This window comes from Ambystoma mexicanum, chromosome 3q (genome assembly GCF_040938575.1).
Source record: "Ambystoma mexicanum isolate Mex_15411 chromosome 3q, UKY_AmexF1_1, whole genome shotgun sequence".
Lineage (NCBI taxonomy): Eukaryota > Metazoa > Chordata > Amphibia > Caudata > Ambystomatidae > Ambystoma > Ambystoma mexicanum.
Window position 1 is genome coordinate 144,327,028 of NC_090926.1, and position 16,075 is coordinate 144,343,102.

The 16,075-nt window shown below is 45.9% G+C and overlaps 1 protein-coding gene across 1 annotated transcript in view; it reads right to left on the minus strand.

Annotated features, from left to right (window-relative positions):
* IGFBP6 (insulin like growth factor binding protein 6) overlaps nt 1-16,075 on the minus strand; it is a 328,363-nt gene that overhangs the window by 173,913 nt on the left and 138,375 nt on the right. Inside the window, exon 2 of the mRNA XM_069653342.1 lies at nt 10,444-10,673. Within this exon, the coding sequence (XP_069509443.1) occupies nt 10,444-10,673 (230 nt within the window). The remainder of the gene's footprint in view (nt 1-10,443; nt 10,674-16,075) is intronic.

Below are 16,075 nucleotides of genomic sequence, written 5' to 3' on the forward strand. Positions count from 1 at the left end.
AAGTTACTAGGGGAATCCAGACGTGGACCCCTTGCTCACTATTCTTAGAGAGGCAGAGCTCCTCCCTACTGATGAGGTCCAACCAGACCGAAACACGTGTCTGGGGATGCTGTTGGTACTCTTGTTCAGAGTAGAATTGCCTAGCATTTCGGTGCTGGACTGCCCCAGGGCAGGACAAAGACTGATATGTTTGGGATTTTTCTTCTCTGTGAAAGATAGTGAGCTAAAGACTCTGGGTAAGTCCCTCGTAACCAGGACTAATATCTGGCAGAGGGACTCCCAGCACCCCCCCTTGTCAATGAGCTTTAAGCCAAGCCATATGCAGAGGTTGCTTCCCGGGAACCATGTTCTCAAGGGGTGCTATGTGAGGAAGTTGATGTTGTTTTTAGCTTGTGTGATCAGTTAAAAGTTAAGGTTTACTCTGTTGTGTTTTCTACCAAATGAATCTCAATTTTAGTACCATTCAGAAATAAGTAGTTTGCCTCAGACAGAAACAGATGTTCCTCACTATTCAGTGATTCTGTGATTAAGTTCAAAAGCACCGTCCAATCAACGGTGGAGCTTTATATTGGTGGCAATCTTCTGGTACGGCTATCCTTGAGATAGTTATTCAGTGGCTGCTTGAATATGTTGAACAAAGGAAGGGCAAGTGTATATCCTTGGGGATCCAACAGGTAACATTCTAGTCTGATGAGGCGGAGTAGACGATAGTAGCCTACTGGCCGCTCTTAAACAGAAAGCAATGTATCCATTGAAGCAGGCTTTTGTGACTTCTACTCTAGAGTGTCCTCTTATCCCTTGTGCTGTTTGCCTTCCCCAACCAGGTTGAGCAATATGGAGGTTTTCAGTTGGTTTGCATAACAAGGTTTTTTCAGGTCTTTTCTGATGTCTTACAAGTTTCAGAGTCTATATCAATTGATGTTCTAATTGAAAACTGTCATGAAGGCTGATATTGATCTCCACGCAGGTCTGATTTCTAGTGTGACCTCCCCTTCTATGATCTTGCTTGAGTATACGATGTTAGATATGGATCAATAAATCCCCAGTTCATTGGGGTCCAAAAATGTTTTTGTAAGTAGGGAATCATGATTGCCTTTTTTTAGAGCACTGCATACTGCGCTATGCAGGGGGTAGGTATTCATCATGATTGCAATATTTAGCACATGCCTAGTAAAGTATTTCATCTGGACCGAAGCAGTTATGATCTGATTGGAAAACTGGATTTTCCCTGCCTTACCCAGGCTGGTGTTCTGAGACTATAACTACAGACAGCTTGGCTGAACCCACACTTGCAGGATTGACATCCCTATGTGGGCCCAGTGAGATTGCAGGGCAACCACATTTTGCAGGAGCGCAGAGAGATTGGAGAGCAGCTCTGATGTTTAACGAACCATACAAGCATCAGACATGAACCAAATGTGAAGTTCAAAGCAAAAAGTGTCGTGACTTCCTTTAGGGCTGTGATCATGGTTCTTAATGCAGCTTTAAAAACACAACCAAATTTGGGGGAAAGTGTGATGAAGAAGTCCACGGCCTGGATCTGGGACGAGTGGGTGGGTGACCCAGAGGGCCAAGTGCCTCCTCCTGCTTGGTGAAGATGGGCCCGTTATGAGAAGGATCCCCTGGTCACCTTCACCTAAAACCCATTGCATGGCAGGTGTCAGCCACATGGATTGCTCCCAGCCACATGGCCCTTTACGAAAGACCCGTAGGGTTCATTGCCCAAGTCTGCATGTTACGGAGTGCCCTGGCAAATTGTATGCATTCTGTGATAGCCTTGAAATGCAATTCATAAATCCACCAAGCATCAGGCACAAGATAGATATTGGCAATGGAAGCCCAGTAACCTGGCCCTACACAAAGAGAGAGAGAGTGAGTAGGCCCCATGGAAAACCTCTGTGCAAGCCGTTTCTAGAGTTACTAGAATCAGGTTCATAGTGAGGAAGGCTTCAAACGCCTGCATGAGACTCCATCACTCAGAGGCAGTCTTCTCTGGTATACACATGATGTAACGTTCAAGATGGTGGACAACATAGAGAAAGCCTCAGTCACAAAGGAACAAGGGGGGAGCTAAACAATGAAACCCAGGTGAAGTCCTACCCTAGAGTTAATGCAATTCAACCAGACTCCTGCAATTACAAGTACCCACACCTAAAGGATGTACTGGGCTGCCTGCCCGATGGGGGTCCATAGGGAGTATATGATCATTTCTAGCATTAAGAGTTGTGTTGGTGTTGGGACTCAGAGCATTTGGAGGAGGTTGGGGCAGAGAGAAAATGGGGTTGGAGTATCGAGGGATGGTGGAGGAGTTGAAGAGAGATGGAGGAAGGTGGAGAGAGGCATCGAGGGAAATTGTGGAGGAAGTTGGGAGAAGCCCAGAGAAAGCAAGGAGGAACAGTCTGGCGAGTCCACTTGACTTCATGACAGAGCTAAGTGTTCCTATTAAAGCATAAATAATTCCAAGAAAAAATGTCTATCATGATTCCTCTTTCTATTTTAGCCTGCAAGCAAAGCCTTTGGTACTTGTAGCCTCCTTGGCAATATTCGTGCATCACTATCATACAGTGAGGTGTCCTCCTCCCACGAAACTTGTTAGTTGATTTCTTTTTAGGTGGTGTCATACTGGAGCTAGACTGACACTAGGGGGGGTCATTACGACCCAGGCGTTAACCATGGCGCTATAAGCACTATGGTTGACGCCGGAATCCACCATGGTGAATGGCGGAATTACCGCCCCATCACAAGGTTGGCGGGGCGGTAATTCCCCATTCACCATTTGCCCTTCTCCATTCCCATTTTTGCCCCATAGGGCTCAATGGGAATGGGGAAGGCGGTAATTACGGTACCGCAAATTGCGGTACCGTAATTGCCTCCAAGATCCCTTTGCGGGCCCGTTCCTTAACGGCTGGTAAGACCAGCCGTTAAGGTAAGGACCCGCAAAGGGACCTCGTAATTAGGCGGTAAGGGGTTAACGGCACCACCACCTTTAACACTGCCGTTAATCCCTTGGAGCCTGGGTCGTAATGAGGCCCTAGGAAAAGAGTAGACCACCTTCCTCACTCACAGTCCTGGTTCTACAGCATTCCGACCCAAACTTTCTCCCTTCCATGATGTCTCATCCTGAGCTCGTACCTGGAGGAACTTGTGTATTCCTTCCTTCTTTCTTCCTGTCCTCAGCCGGTAAGATGGTTCAGCGGGTTAAACGCTCATTGCTGTGATCGGTGTTTGATCTGCAGGTCGCAGGTTTGAATCTCGACAAAGCCAACTCATCCGTTCTTCCTTCTGAGGTCAATAAATGAGCACCAATTTCGATTGGGTAATAATACTAATGTGCCCAAAGTGCTTTAGGTTAAAGCACTATATAGAAAAAGAATTATTATTCTGCTGTACCACCTCAGTACTTCACCTATTCTCCCCTGATAATTCCTTTCTGCCTCCTACTCCTGATGATTCTCTGCTTCATCTCTCCACTAGGACCCCCCTTCTATTTAATCACATCTTTACTATTCCCTACCTTCACTTTAGGCACCTCCCCCCAAGGTACCTCAATATATAGGACTAACATCTTCACCCACTCTTCATGATTCCTCTTACCACCTCCACTTTAGATTCTCTCACCCCCTCCTTAGCTTCAATCTCGCTCTTCCCACTTTCTGGGTTCTTCTCTCCTCGGTCCCCTGGGTATTTCTCTCTCTCGCTCTCGTCAGCCTTCTGGGTCTTTCTGTAATCTCCCACCACTCTCTATCCCAACCACCAGAGTCCCTCTCTCCCCAGCCTCTTGGGTCTCTTCCCTCTCCCTAGTCTCCTGGGCTTCCCTCTCACCCCAATCTCTTTTGTCTCGCTCTCTGACCAGTTTCCTGACCCCCTCTCTCTCTCCAGCCTCCCAGGCCTTCTGCATTCTCCCACTTTTTCTCACCCTCTCTCCACTATCTTTCTCTCTCGTTCTCTCGTTCTCTCTCTCTCTCTCTCTCTCTCTCTCTCTCTCGCTTTCTCTCCCCCTCTCTCTGCTCTCTTTCTCACTCTCTCTCTCTCCAGCCATCTAGATCTCTCTCTTTTTCACCAGCCCTCTGGGTCTTTCTCTCTTCAGTAAGAGTGGTCTTTCTCTTCCCCAAACACATGGGTCTTTTTCTCCCCAGCTTCATGGGTGTTCTCTCATCAGTGCCCTGGGTCTCCCTTCCAACCTCTTATCTCCTACTCAATCTCAATCTGCACGCTTTACCAGCCATCACCAAACGAGCTCCTTTTCCAGTCTCCCATAGCCTTGTGCCACAGCCCCTTCCTTAATAGGCCTATGGCTTCACCTTCTAGTCTCATTCTGGCCTAAGTGAACTCAGGTGTATCCTCCTATGCAAGCTGTGACACTGAACGATGGGCCCGTCTGGTGATGGCTGACAGTTTTGATGTGGGACTTGGTGTTGGTCAACACCCTGGCACCAACCTCGGGGGGGGGGGGAACACCCCGAGCCCGAGCCTACCAGGCCTTTGGTGTACTTGTGCAGAAAGCCTTTAAGGTGATTGCTTAACTGCTCCCGCTTTCTGCCTGCCTGGGTCCTGCTCAGTCTCCCTGTAGGGCCGTAGTGTAAGCAGGTGAAAGACTGCATCACCAATTTGAATGGGATTTCTGGCCACACGCATGCAGGCACTACTGGCTCATGCTCCCAATCAGACCACTTGAAGGGACAAAGAATCAAAGTCACCAATGTGACACGCCTCTGCCTCTCATACATGGCATGGTAGGTGTATTCAGGGGATCTTCTCAATGATTCTCCCAGGCCGTACTTCCCCTGGATTGTGGCATCACCAAGCCACATTGGCAATCCTACCGTTTACAAGTAAAGCCAGACAGGGGACTTTGATATGATATGATATGATAGGTTATTTATAAGGCACTTAATACCCAGAGGTTTCTAAGTGTGGACAAAGGGATTGAACCCATGTTGCTCCGTGTCGTCTTGCTTCCAAGGCGAGCACGTTGCTGCTGAGCTATCCTCCCTGCTTTCTCAAAGGTGCAAGCACATGAGCTCCTTTGTCTCCAGTGCTAAACTGCAAATGTATTTTTCTGGTGACTAAACAGATCATGGGGGATTTAAATTAAGGGTTGAGTGAACTAGGGTGGCCCTGAATTGGAGGAAAGGGAACTACTAGTGAGGTCTTAAGGTAGAAAGGGCAGAAGTGAATAGATTTATTCTCCCAGGAGATTGAGTGATGTTCTATGAGGACTGCTTTTGGGGGCTTGTCCTTGAGGTGGTTGGGTACTTATCCTGCTGGAAACTGTTCTGGGCACTGCATTCCTGGAGTGCCCTTATATTGGGAAACACAGTTCTGGAGAGTTGCTATATGTGAAAGGAGTTTTTGGTCTGTCTGTTTTTGGGTTTCTGGTATTGTGGCTGTAGGGCTAGAGAAGGAATAAGCTGGACTGGGCCATGTCATAGGAGAGCTGTCCTTAGAGTGAGAGTCCTGGACATGTGAGAGCTGGAAACTTTCCTGAGGGTAGCGTGACAAATTGCAGGTATTCGTCCCTTCTCTCCAAGGGGAAGGTCCCACTGTGAACCTAAGGATGAGATCCTGCACTGCTAAACCCTCCCTAAAGATTGAGGCAAGTGGGACCTCACTGGGAGGCACTCCCCCTTTGGGGACAAGGACTCCCGTTGCTATGAGGAACTCCCTAGGCCAATTACCATAGCCACATACATGGGACTGCCTGCTAAAGTAAATAACGTGGCATCTTTATCTTTGACTGAAGGCAATGCAAAAAGAAGGCCGACTGTACAAGATAGGGAGAATGTCCATTTATCAAGAGAAGCATATTTAACTGTGACAAGTAGGAGAGCAGAGAGAGAGCCTGGTGCACAGGGGAAGTCTCCTGATATAACTAAACCTTGTGGAGGTAGAGCAAAAGCAAGCTGCGGAGCCCGCGATTTTAAATGACTCAGAGAACGCCAGTAAAAGATGCCGTAGGCCCGGCATATGCAGATGTGAGGAGAGCATTGTGAGGAACAAAGGAGGAACCATCTACCTGGTGGTGGCGTGACCACAAGAGTAGCGTGTTGGGCAGAACACATGAAAAACAACGGCAAGATCACTGGTACGGGAAGCTTCCAAATGCCAGCAGCCATGTGGAGCCGGAAACTTACGAGGACCAAAAAACGGGAACCCAATAAGCGAGAAGAGCGAGAAAGCAATCCCGAGCGAGAGCCAAGTCCCGTCGCCGTCCGCAACAGAGATAGGTAGCGGGGGAACCCAGAGAAGCAGGAGGCAACCGTGACATTATTATAGATCAGAAGAAACTTGTCACAGTCGGAAGGACGAGAAAGTACAGCTAAAATGGTGTAATTGGAGTTGTAAATGAATAACAAATAACCCAGACAGGGAAGAGGTGCATTGCAAGAGGAGAGAAACTTGTTCCAGTCCTAAGGACGAGAACATAGGGCCAAGACTGTATGATTGGAGATGTAAGCAAGTAACGAATAACCCGGTCAAGGAGGAGGGTTATATATGATGGGAGAAACTCGTTCCAGTCCACAGGACAAGATATCAAGCAGAAAACCAAGTAAGAAAAGAAGCAAACAGCCTAGAAAAGAGGGAGTTAAGCAACCCAGGTGGGGAACAAACAGAGATGCGAAACAATTTCCCTGGGAGGAAGGGACAAAACAACCTTCCTTTCATGTTTAAGACTGGAGGAAGTCTAACACAGAATCATATAATGAGAGGTAGCATATGAAACTCCTGGATGAATAAACTAACAGAAGCGAGGCTATAAAACAGACAGGTTATCACAAGGGAAGCTTACAGCTGGGCCAAGAAAAGCCTCAGGAAATTCTGGAGAGAAAGACTGGGAAGAATATATAAGTGATAACCACAGTGTGAGAATATGTCTTAGAGGAAGATATTTTAAACATAGGACCACGGAAAGTACGAAAGATAAGAGTATTGTTGAAGAGCTAAAAGAAATTATCTTAGAACTCATGAAGATCATATCAAGAGATATCTGTACCAAAGAGAAAATCTACAAATACAGAGACTATCATGGGAACTGAAGAAGACCATGCAAAGACAAGACATTCCATCGGTCTATTTCAGCTAGTTAAATAAAGTGGTAGGGTCAGATAGGGTTAGTTTGGATGAAGAACATTTTTACTTGGACTTCCTGACAACTGACAAGCACCTTTAGTTTCTTTAGTCAGGTAGAGTATTCCCTCTAGTAATAGGGTAAGTTAGGCCTTCTACATATACGTTTGATTAAATATCTTGAATTATTTCTTCCGCGTGTCAGTCTCCTTCTTCCGACCCACCACAGTACCCTGTTCTGGGGTTGGTATGGTGGGAAGATAGACTTGGGGGTCCAACCCTGGGAGGGGGGCTTGTTCCGGATGACTTTCATGTGCAGTGGGGACATGAATGGAAAAGCTAGACTGAGGAATTTGTCTTGTTCATCATTTCCCGATGGAAGCCATCTTAGGGGAAGGCCTGTGTTTATCTTTAACTGTCCTCTGTTGGGGCGCGTTCTTCTGCAGACTATATCCTTGGAAGGTATGCATCAGGCCTATCTTTTGCACTGTCCCATGAGGTGCTGTCATAGAAGGAAGAAGGCTAACAGTGTATCTGCCTTTTGGGGGCCCAGTAGGGGGCGGAAAAAAAATTGGCTACCGCTGTAAGAGCTTATTCTAAGATGCCTTGGTCAGAATACATAAAGTGAATATACCTAAAATAGAAGGTGGACTGCAATAGAGCCATAACAAGACTGGATTCTGCAATGTTATAATAAAACAAATCAGATAGGATATTTTCTAGTATGGGTTTAGAATGGATACAGGCAAGACAATAAATTGTGCATTGGAATATGCTGAGTAAAAGATTCTTGGATTTCTAATTGTGGGATATGAACACCAAAGGAGAGTTCAGCTACCAAGCTCTTTAGCAAACATTCCAAAGCTAAACCCAAGCGTTGAGCTCTGTAAGCAATGCAGCAGTGCCCTACACTGCTGGGCATTCTGAGATGATATTCGCCTTAAGCAAAGCTGTTGGGCTTCTGTAACATAGACGCCATCGCTAAACCTAGCATTGGGGTCTTTATAAATATACATCAAGACTAAGCACAGCCATAGACGTAGGCTACGGAGCATACAAATTAAAGCTAAGCTCAGCTGCAAAGTAATTACATGTACACAACAAAGTCGGTGCCAGTCACTGAGCCGAGTAACTTGCACAACATGGCTAAAACCCGCTTCTGTGATCTATAATCTAAACACAATAGCTAAGCTCAGTCACTGGGATCTGAAAGATACACACAGAAGCTAAGCTTAGAAGCACACCACAGAGCTAATTTTGTTGCTCTGTGTAATTCGTCAGAGGGAATACATTTTGTGTAGACATATACGTTGGTGGGTCTTGGTGGTCATTTGCACGGCGGAGTGGAAAAGTGCAGGGCAAAAGCCAGCATACAAGCATGCACACCACCCTTTGCCCTGCACTTTTGCACTGTGCAAACGGACTAAACGCTGCCTGCCATGGACGCATGGCAGGGCAGGCAGCGTTTATAAGGTATCCCTATGCAGTCTGCCTGCTTTTTGCTGGCATATAAAGCTGGAGTACCCCATAGCGATCCCCAGCATTTGCGTCGGCATGAAAATCTATGCCGGCACAAATGCTGGGAGTATTTTCAGGTCTGGTAGAAAGGGAGAGGAGGAAAAGCAAGTTGGGTTCCACTCGCCTCTCCACCATACAAATACAGGAAAATGGGGCGTGGCGTAAGAAACATGCATAAAAGCCTATGCAAGGCTTTTACACATGTTTCTTATGTTACGCCCCTCACCAAAATGAGCACCCCTGAAGCATACATTCCAATGGCTAAGTCCAGTGGCTGAACTCTGCAACATGACATGTACACAAGTGTTTCTTAGCGCCACAATGGAGGGAAGACAGAGGGAAGACAAGACAAACAATCTTACTAGGCCTTGTGACATTCAGATCGTGCAAGTGCAACAACGAGAGGTGCAGGGGGAAGGGAGTGGGTGAAGTGCAAGGGAGAGGGTCGAGGAAGTGTGGTCATGGCCAGTAAGGCTCTGGGTAAGTTTGACCAGGACAGTGCGGCTCTGGGTAAGTGCAAGTCGGCAGGGGATGTTGTAGAGGTTACCAATTACAGCCCCTAAATGTGCAGTAGGCCAGGTGGCAGTGCAAGGCAGGCTGTTCATAGAGAAGCCTGGTACCCAGTGAGACTCTGAGGGTACCAAGCAACCAGTCGGCGCATCAGACAGGAAGGACAGAAGGGGAGCGAGAGAGAAAAGGCAGAGGAGACAAAGCTGCTTCCGGGAACTTTAGGTGGTCTGGCTCAAATCTGAGAGGGCGGGGAGGCCGTTCCAGAGGGATGCACCTGCAGAGGAGAGAAATCTACCCCCCACTTTCTGTCTGGAGAAGTGTCCAAGCCTTAGAGAGTTGGAGGAGGCTGAGCAAAAGGGCTCGAGAAGGAAGGTACGTAGGCAGAGAGAGTTAGATGTAGTGCGGGCCCCAGCCCCAGAAAGCCTTGTGGATGATGCACAGGGTCTTGAAATTGATCTGTGCAGCCACCGGGAGCCAGTGGAGAGATTTCAGGGCTGGAGAGATACAGTCCCTGGGCTTGAGGCTAAGGAAAAGTCTTGCAGTCCTGTTTCTGGATTAGTTGCAGAGGGCGCAGAGTAGAGGCTGGCAGATTGAGAAAGAGGCTGTTGCAGTAGTTCAGCCTGGAGAGAACCAGTGAGCTTCTGGGGGAAAGTGAGAATAGGTAGAATACCTCTGAGGATGCATAAAAGTACTGATCCCAATGACAAAGCTGTGTAGTCTACAGTTTAGGGTGAAGTCCATTCACTGGACTGTGTAACAGCTACACAAAGGCTAAGCTAGGCCACGCCCCTCTTGGACATATGCATTAAGTTTTGCATCTAACACATTGGAGATAAGACAAGCTGCTAAACTCCCTAAAATGTACACTTGGGCTTTGACGATTGATTGCTGATCATAAAGCAAGCCAAAGTGGAGACACTGTATGCTCTGGTAATATGAATTAACAGAAGTTAGCAATCAAAGTTGGTCTTTCCAAAGTGACAGCTCTGCAGATCAATCTTCAAAATTATGAGATCTCATCTTTGATATCTATGGTGCTACCATTCCCCCTTAAAGTTCCACTATTCCTCCTTTATACAGCACCCGCCACCATTAAAGTCCTAGACCAGGATATCATATTGTGGCATTTAAAAGATTATGTGAATACACTTGTAACATCTATGATGGAAAAGATAGTGCAAGCATCCTCTCAAAAGCAAGAGAATTGGCATGCAATGCCTTGGTGGCTACATATCCTGACCTCTGAGGAGCAGGCCCTTCATAAGGCGTTATCTCATGTACCAGAGATGATTGTGTGCCCCATGCTGGCCACAAAAGAAGTCCGCAAATTGAGCAGAATTGACTCACCAGCTCAGAGAGCAGCCTGGGATGGTGTACCCCAGGCTTTATGTTATCTTTCTTGTGTGGGGCATCAGGGAGCTGGTCTTTATCTTTGTTGTCAGGCAGGGGATGGTGAATGTCTGTTTCAGAGTCCTCTGAAGGTTGATGTGGGTTGTCTTGTCTGCCGCTGATAACTTGAGGCTCTGTGCGCTTTGGGGTCAGTGTTGGTCGGCCTCCCTTTCCATAATGATTCTCCCCTGCCAAAAGACAAAATTGAAACATTGTGATCTCTTTTGAGAGCAGGTGGAAATCTCAATCATTTGATATCAATATGTAATGTTTTGGCTCAGTTGCATAACAGGAAGTATCAGGGGAATATAACCAACATTGCCCACAGAAATCCACACCTTGCCCAAATGCAGAAAGTAGGTGAATGTTGCATTCCCGCTAAAGTCTTATCTGAGCACCATCACACTGTGGGACGTCTTGAAAAAGATAGTCACTGAATCTTAGTGAGAAAATACACTGAATCGCATCATGACTCTAGCCCTGTGGTTTGTCTGAGATGGTTCTAATAGTGTTGAACCTTCAGAAATTGATGCCATCCTTACTTTGCTGATCATTGATTGTTAATTCTGTTAATGGATTTATTTATTTATTTTAAGGTTTTGCACAACATTCAGAGAATGATCCTTAAAGTCACAAAAGAAGTAATGGTGGTTACAGCGCTCTTGACATAGAACAGGTAGAAGGGTATGATTTTATTTTTCCTATTGCGGAGAACCTTATCCTCGCATGAGCTAAACACTCAGGAATGTGGGCCATTTCCTGCAGCTCCTGTATACAAAAGTGTAAAATTCCCAGAGACCCATAGCCCGAGACAAGCCCACAATATCTTTATAGCAATAGTCAACTCCACACTCAAGATAGGTTGGTTTTAAGCTGCATTTGTGACAGGGTTAGATACTTGACCCTGTCAGGGGGCAACATGGACCCCTGCCTATGTGGGTAGGTGGCCTACCAGGGTGTATGCCAGACCAGACTCTACCCCAGAGGCATGGGAGTTCCTGATGCCACCCCCCCCTCCCGAGTGTGTCTTGTCTGCTACTGTTGGTACCACTGTCAATCACACAATAAATTCCATCCCCTTTTCTGGCCAGAGTACTGTTCTCTTTTGGCCTTTTCAGGACTTCAATATCCAGTATCCAACACAGCAGCAAACAAATGCGATGAGCAGATGGGGGGGACGCCAACCATGAAGCTCCCGTTCACACTGTAATCTCTCAACGGGTATGGAAGCAAAGACGCCTGGCAAATGTCACCCTGACCAAACCGCCATGACTTCACAAACACCAGCAAATGGAAAAACAAAACGGTGTACCTGTCACGACCCTCAGCCCTGATCCCCACTGGCAAGCCCATTGGCCAGGTGGAATCAGGACTCAGATCTCAAATAAAGCCTGGCATCCACGTCTCAGGCCCTCTAGGGGGCTAGGTTCATACACAGTGAAAGACATCTGCTCAGGGAACTACAACATGGACGCATCCGCAGCTTAATTCCTTGATTCCTAAGAACCAAGCTATGCGGTATAGTGTTTTGGGTGTGGTGGCCTAGGGACTACTTTACCTGGACTACTTTACAGAGGCTATTTAAACCACACCCGAACAAGACAACACGCTTTGCGTTACTTTGCAGCTAGCAACGTGATGCTCACCGTGTCCAGCTGACTCACGAGCCTGAGAAATCAGAACCGGCAGAGAGACAAAAGAACATCGTTAGCAGCAGCATCTTACCTGCGTTCTCCATCCTTCACTGCTCACAGCTCCTGGGTAGGTCTGTTGGATCTGCGCTCTGCCAGGACCAAAGGACCTGAAAAAGGAAGAAAAGACATCATTAAAGGAGGTATTAGAGACATTTGAACCACAAATTGCTTAAAAGACTTACCTGGCTGATCACCTTTCGTCCGGCATCGCTCCGGGAATCCACACGCGCTGGGAGCACACTGTGACTTACGAAAAAAGGGAGAAAACACAGGTCAGCGAAGACAAGATATCGCAGCGCTGCGCAAAGCGCTTACTTACCGCATCATAGCGCTTATTGTGCGCCATCATTTACCGGCGAGGCCCAGCTTAGCCAGTTCGCCACGTGGACACTCTGCACATCTAAGGGAGATAAAAAGAGACATTATCAAACAGAGAAAGGCATGCAAGAATAACAACTCAATAAACCGCAATAAGACCTCCATGAAAGACATTACTTGGGCCGCTGTCAGTGAAGTAACTGGACCGCACACGCCCACGAAAGACAACGCGCCTCTGCCCAGAAAGCAGGACGGAGAGCTCGCCAACTTCTACAACAAGGTGAGAAGAGGGCCCAGAGGGGCTGAAGTAATACGGGAGGTGGGGGGAAAACTTACCTTGGTCGGCCAGTGCTAAACACAGTCCTCCTGTATTTCCAGGCGGAACTTCCACCGAGAACCATACCAGGGAATCACTGAGAAGGATACCAGCGACCAACTGGCTGGGTGGCGTCCCCGTGGATACCAGGTGAGCATAACAGAACGCGAAGTCTACCATAACTAATCCACCTGGGCGCCATGGAGACATCGGAAATTGACCAATTGGCCCAATTGTTGGGGGACCTTCGTGCCGAGGTTCATTCTGCCCGACAAGAGACTAATGCACTCCGAAGAGACCTAACAGTGACCAAAGATCACACCGAGGAGCTCGGTAGACAGTTCTTGCAATCACAAGCAGGACAGACTCCTCTGCCTGGGGGAAATCCATCGATGCAAAATCCCATCTCCTCATCTTTTACCCCTACTCCAGTACAGATCATGTTGCCTGGAACAGTTCCCCTGGCACCACCAGAAAGGTTTTCAGGCGACCCACGGAAGTATGCAGCATTCATAAATCAGTGTCGCCTTCATTTCCTTTGTCGCCCTGGAGCATTTCCAAACGACCAAGCTCGGGTAGCTTTTGTCTTATCATAGTTGAGTGGAAGCGCAGCTGATTGGTCGGTGCCGTTGGTGACCCATGATGATCCACTGTTACAGGACTATGGGGGGTTCCAGAGAGAAATGGAGAAACTTTTTGCTCGCCATACCCAGGAAAAAGGGAAGACTGGGTTTGCTCTCACACTGCGCACACAATATCAAATAGAAAGCACAATTTGCTGATTATATTGAGTGATTTTAATCAACAACGTTGCAGCCTGACACGTGTTTCAAGCTTCATGCTCTTCTACAGAGGCTGCTTAGACATAATTTTGATGAAAATAATTATTACACAATTCCAAAATCAATAGTAAAAATAGAACAGAAACATCCAGACCCAAAACACATGGAGCAGGTAGGGTGTACCAACCAAATTAAAATCAAAACAACCACAATGCCATAGCAATTGAATAGAAAGTTAACAAAAAATACATTTGAATTAAACATAAGGTAAAAAGCATATTACCAATGGAGTGCGGCATTGTTTGTCAAAGGATATCAGGTTAATAAAGAGAAATAAAAAAATAAATAAAGAACATTAATTGAGGAAAAAGGGTTGCAATGGTGATCAGCCAAAAAGTACATGGGTAAAGCCCAAATTGTATAGGGGTACCTTAATCTTGGTCAATCTGCAAATCTCGTGGTAATGGAAATAATTGCCAATGAATTGAAATGAAAATAAGTCAAGGGATAACAAAAAACTTTGCCAAGCGTAAAAGGTTTACCAGGTATTGAACCTTAAATAGAATTGAAAAGTAATATGTGGGCTCCCTATAAAACAAGAAAAATGTAAGAACATTTTTAAAAAGACATTTTGAGCACCTATTACCAGACATAACGAGCAAAAATAGCACATAATTGAAATTGAAAAATAAAGGCAACATACCAATAACTTGCAGTTGCACGGAGAACGTATTTAGTCAATTAGAGCAATGCTGAAATGTGGCCGAAATCCAAGTGGTAAACATCGCGTAAAGAGAAAGAAGAGCGAAAGAGAGACATCAGATAGCAAATTGGATGTTGCCTCCGGCGGTCGTCTAGACTAACACGGAATTGATTTAGATCCCCGTATAGGCTAAGGGTTCATCTGCAAACTAACTGAGCGATGACTTACCAGCGCGTCCGCTGCTAAATGAAATTAATGGAGACGCTCGCGTGAGGTTCTGTGTCCATAATTGAATGGAACAGAAAGGGGCGGCAACAGCGAAGAAGGCTGAATGCCGACAAATTAAGAGTATGGAAAGGGGGCCGCCATGTTAAACTAGTGTTGTGCTCTGCAATTGTGCAAAAGAGAAGCAATGGAAAAGATGGTATGTAAGAAAGTGGTAATTTTTAGAGGTATAATTGACCAGCCAATGGAGGAAACCATTTGAATGGATGAATAATTAAGAGCATCGTGTGTGTATAGAAATTATAATTTGAGGGCTGAATGTAAACAGGCCCGTGAAATGCACATATGGAAGTGACAGCTAGGACATACGGAAAAGGGACCGGTCCGTGTTATGAAAATTAAGATTAAATACATTTGGTACAAGTGACGGACTCCAGAGCCAACATGCAAGAGGAGGAGCCAATTAGCGAATCCTACCTTGAATCTATGATGGTTACTAATTACGTAACCGGGTCAAAAATAAAGGTTAAAAAATCGTATGCAAACACATGTATTGATTGACTTATCTCCATTGTTACAAGTATATAGTGGTTTAAGCAAACCCTTAATTAATGGCACATAGCAGATCACATCCAATAGGGTTCTAAAGCATATGTGATCACAAAAAGATGGATAGTTCATGGTCTGCGTTTAGACCAAAATCAACAGTACGGTATTGGCATATTAGACGGGCTTCTAATTGCCAGAGGTTTAATACCAGGTTGCCTCCACGTTGCGGGAGTGAAACCTTCATGATCCCAGCAAATTGGATCATTGATTTGTTGTCCATTTGATGGACACGTTGCCAGTGCATGGTCAAGGGGTATTTGGAGTCAGATTGTGCAATAGAAAAGAGATGTTCCCTAATACGGATTTTCAATGGACGAATCGTACTGCCAATGTAATAGAGACCACAAACACATTTGATACAATAAATGGAAAATTTAGAGTTGCAATTAATAAAATAATAAAAGAATTGATCTTGTGTGTACCTATATGTCCAAAGTCAATGGCACGTTTTTTGTTGTTGGTGTTGTGATGATGTTGGCATGGATGAGGGGAGAGAATGTTCTTAAGATTGCTTGCCTTGGTATAAATAAAGCTTGGTGTGCTCTCAACCCAAGGAGTAATGTCCCGGTCGAGTTGTAAAATGTGCCAGTGTCTTTTGATTATATTTTAGAGTACTAAATTATCCGAATAGAATCTGGTGATAAATTTCAGTTTCTGGGAGTGAATGGTCTCATGCCATACTTTCGGTGTGAGTAGATCGCGCCTCTTCATGACTCGTACTTCTTGCTCAGCTTTAGCTACTGATCGAGAGTTATAACCTCTAGCAAGAAACCTCTGACGTATTATTGAGTATTCCTCATTGAAATCTGTGTTCAACAGACAGTTACGTCTAACCCTGATAAATTCCCATTTCGGAATATTGGAAATCACAGTTTTCCTGTGACAGCTACTGGCATGTAGAACTGCGTTAACAGATGTAGATTTTCTGAATGTTTTGGTCACA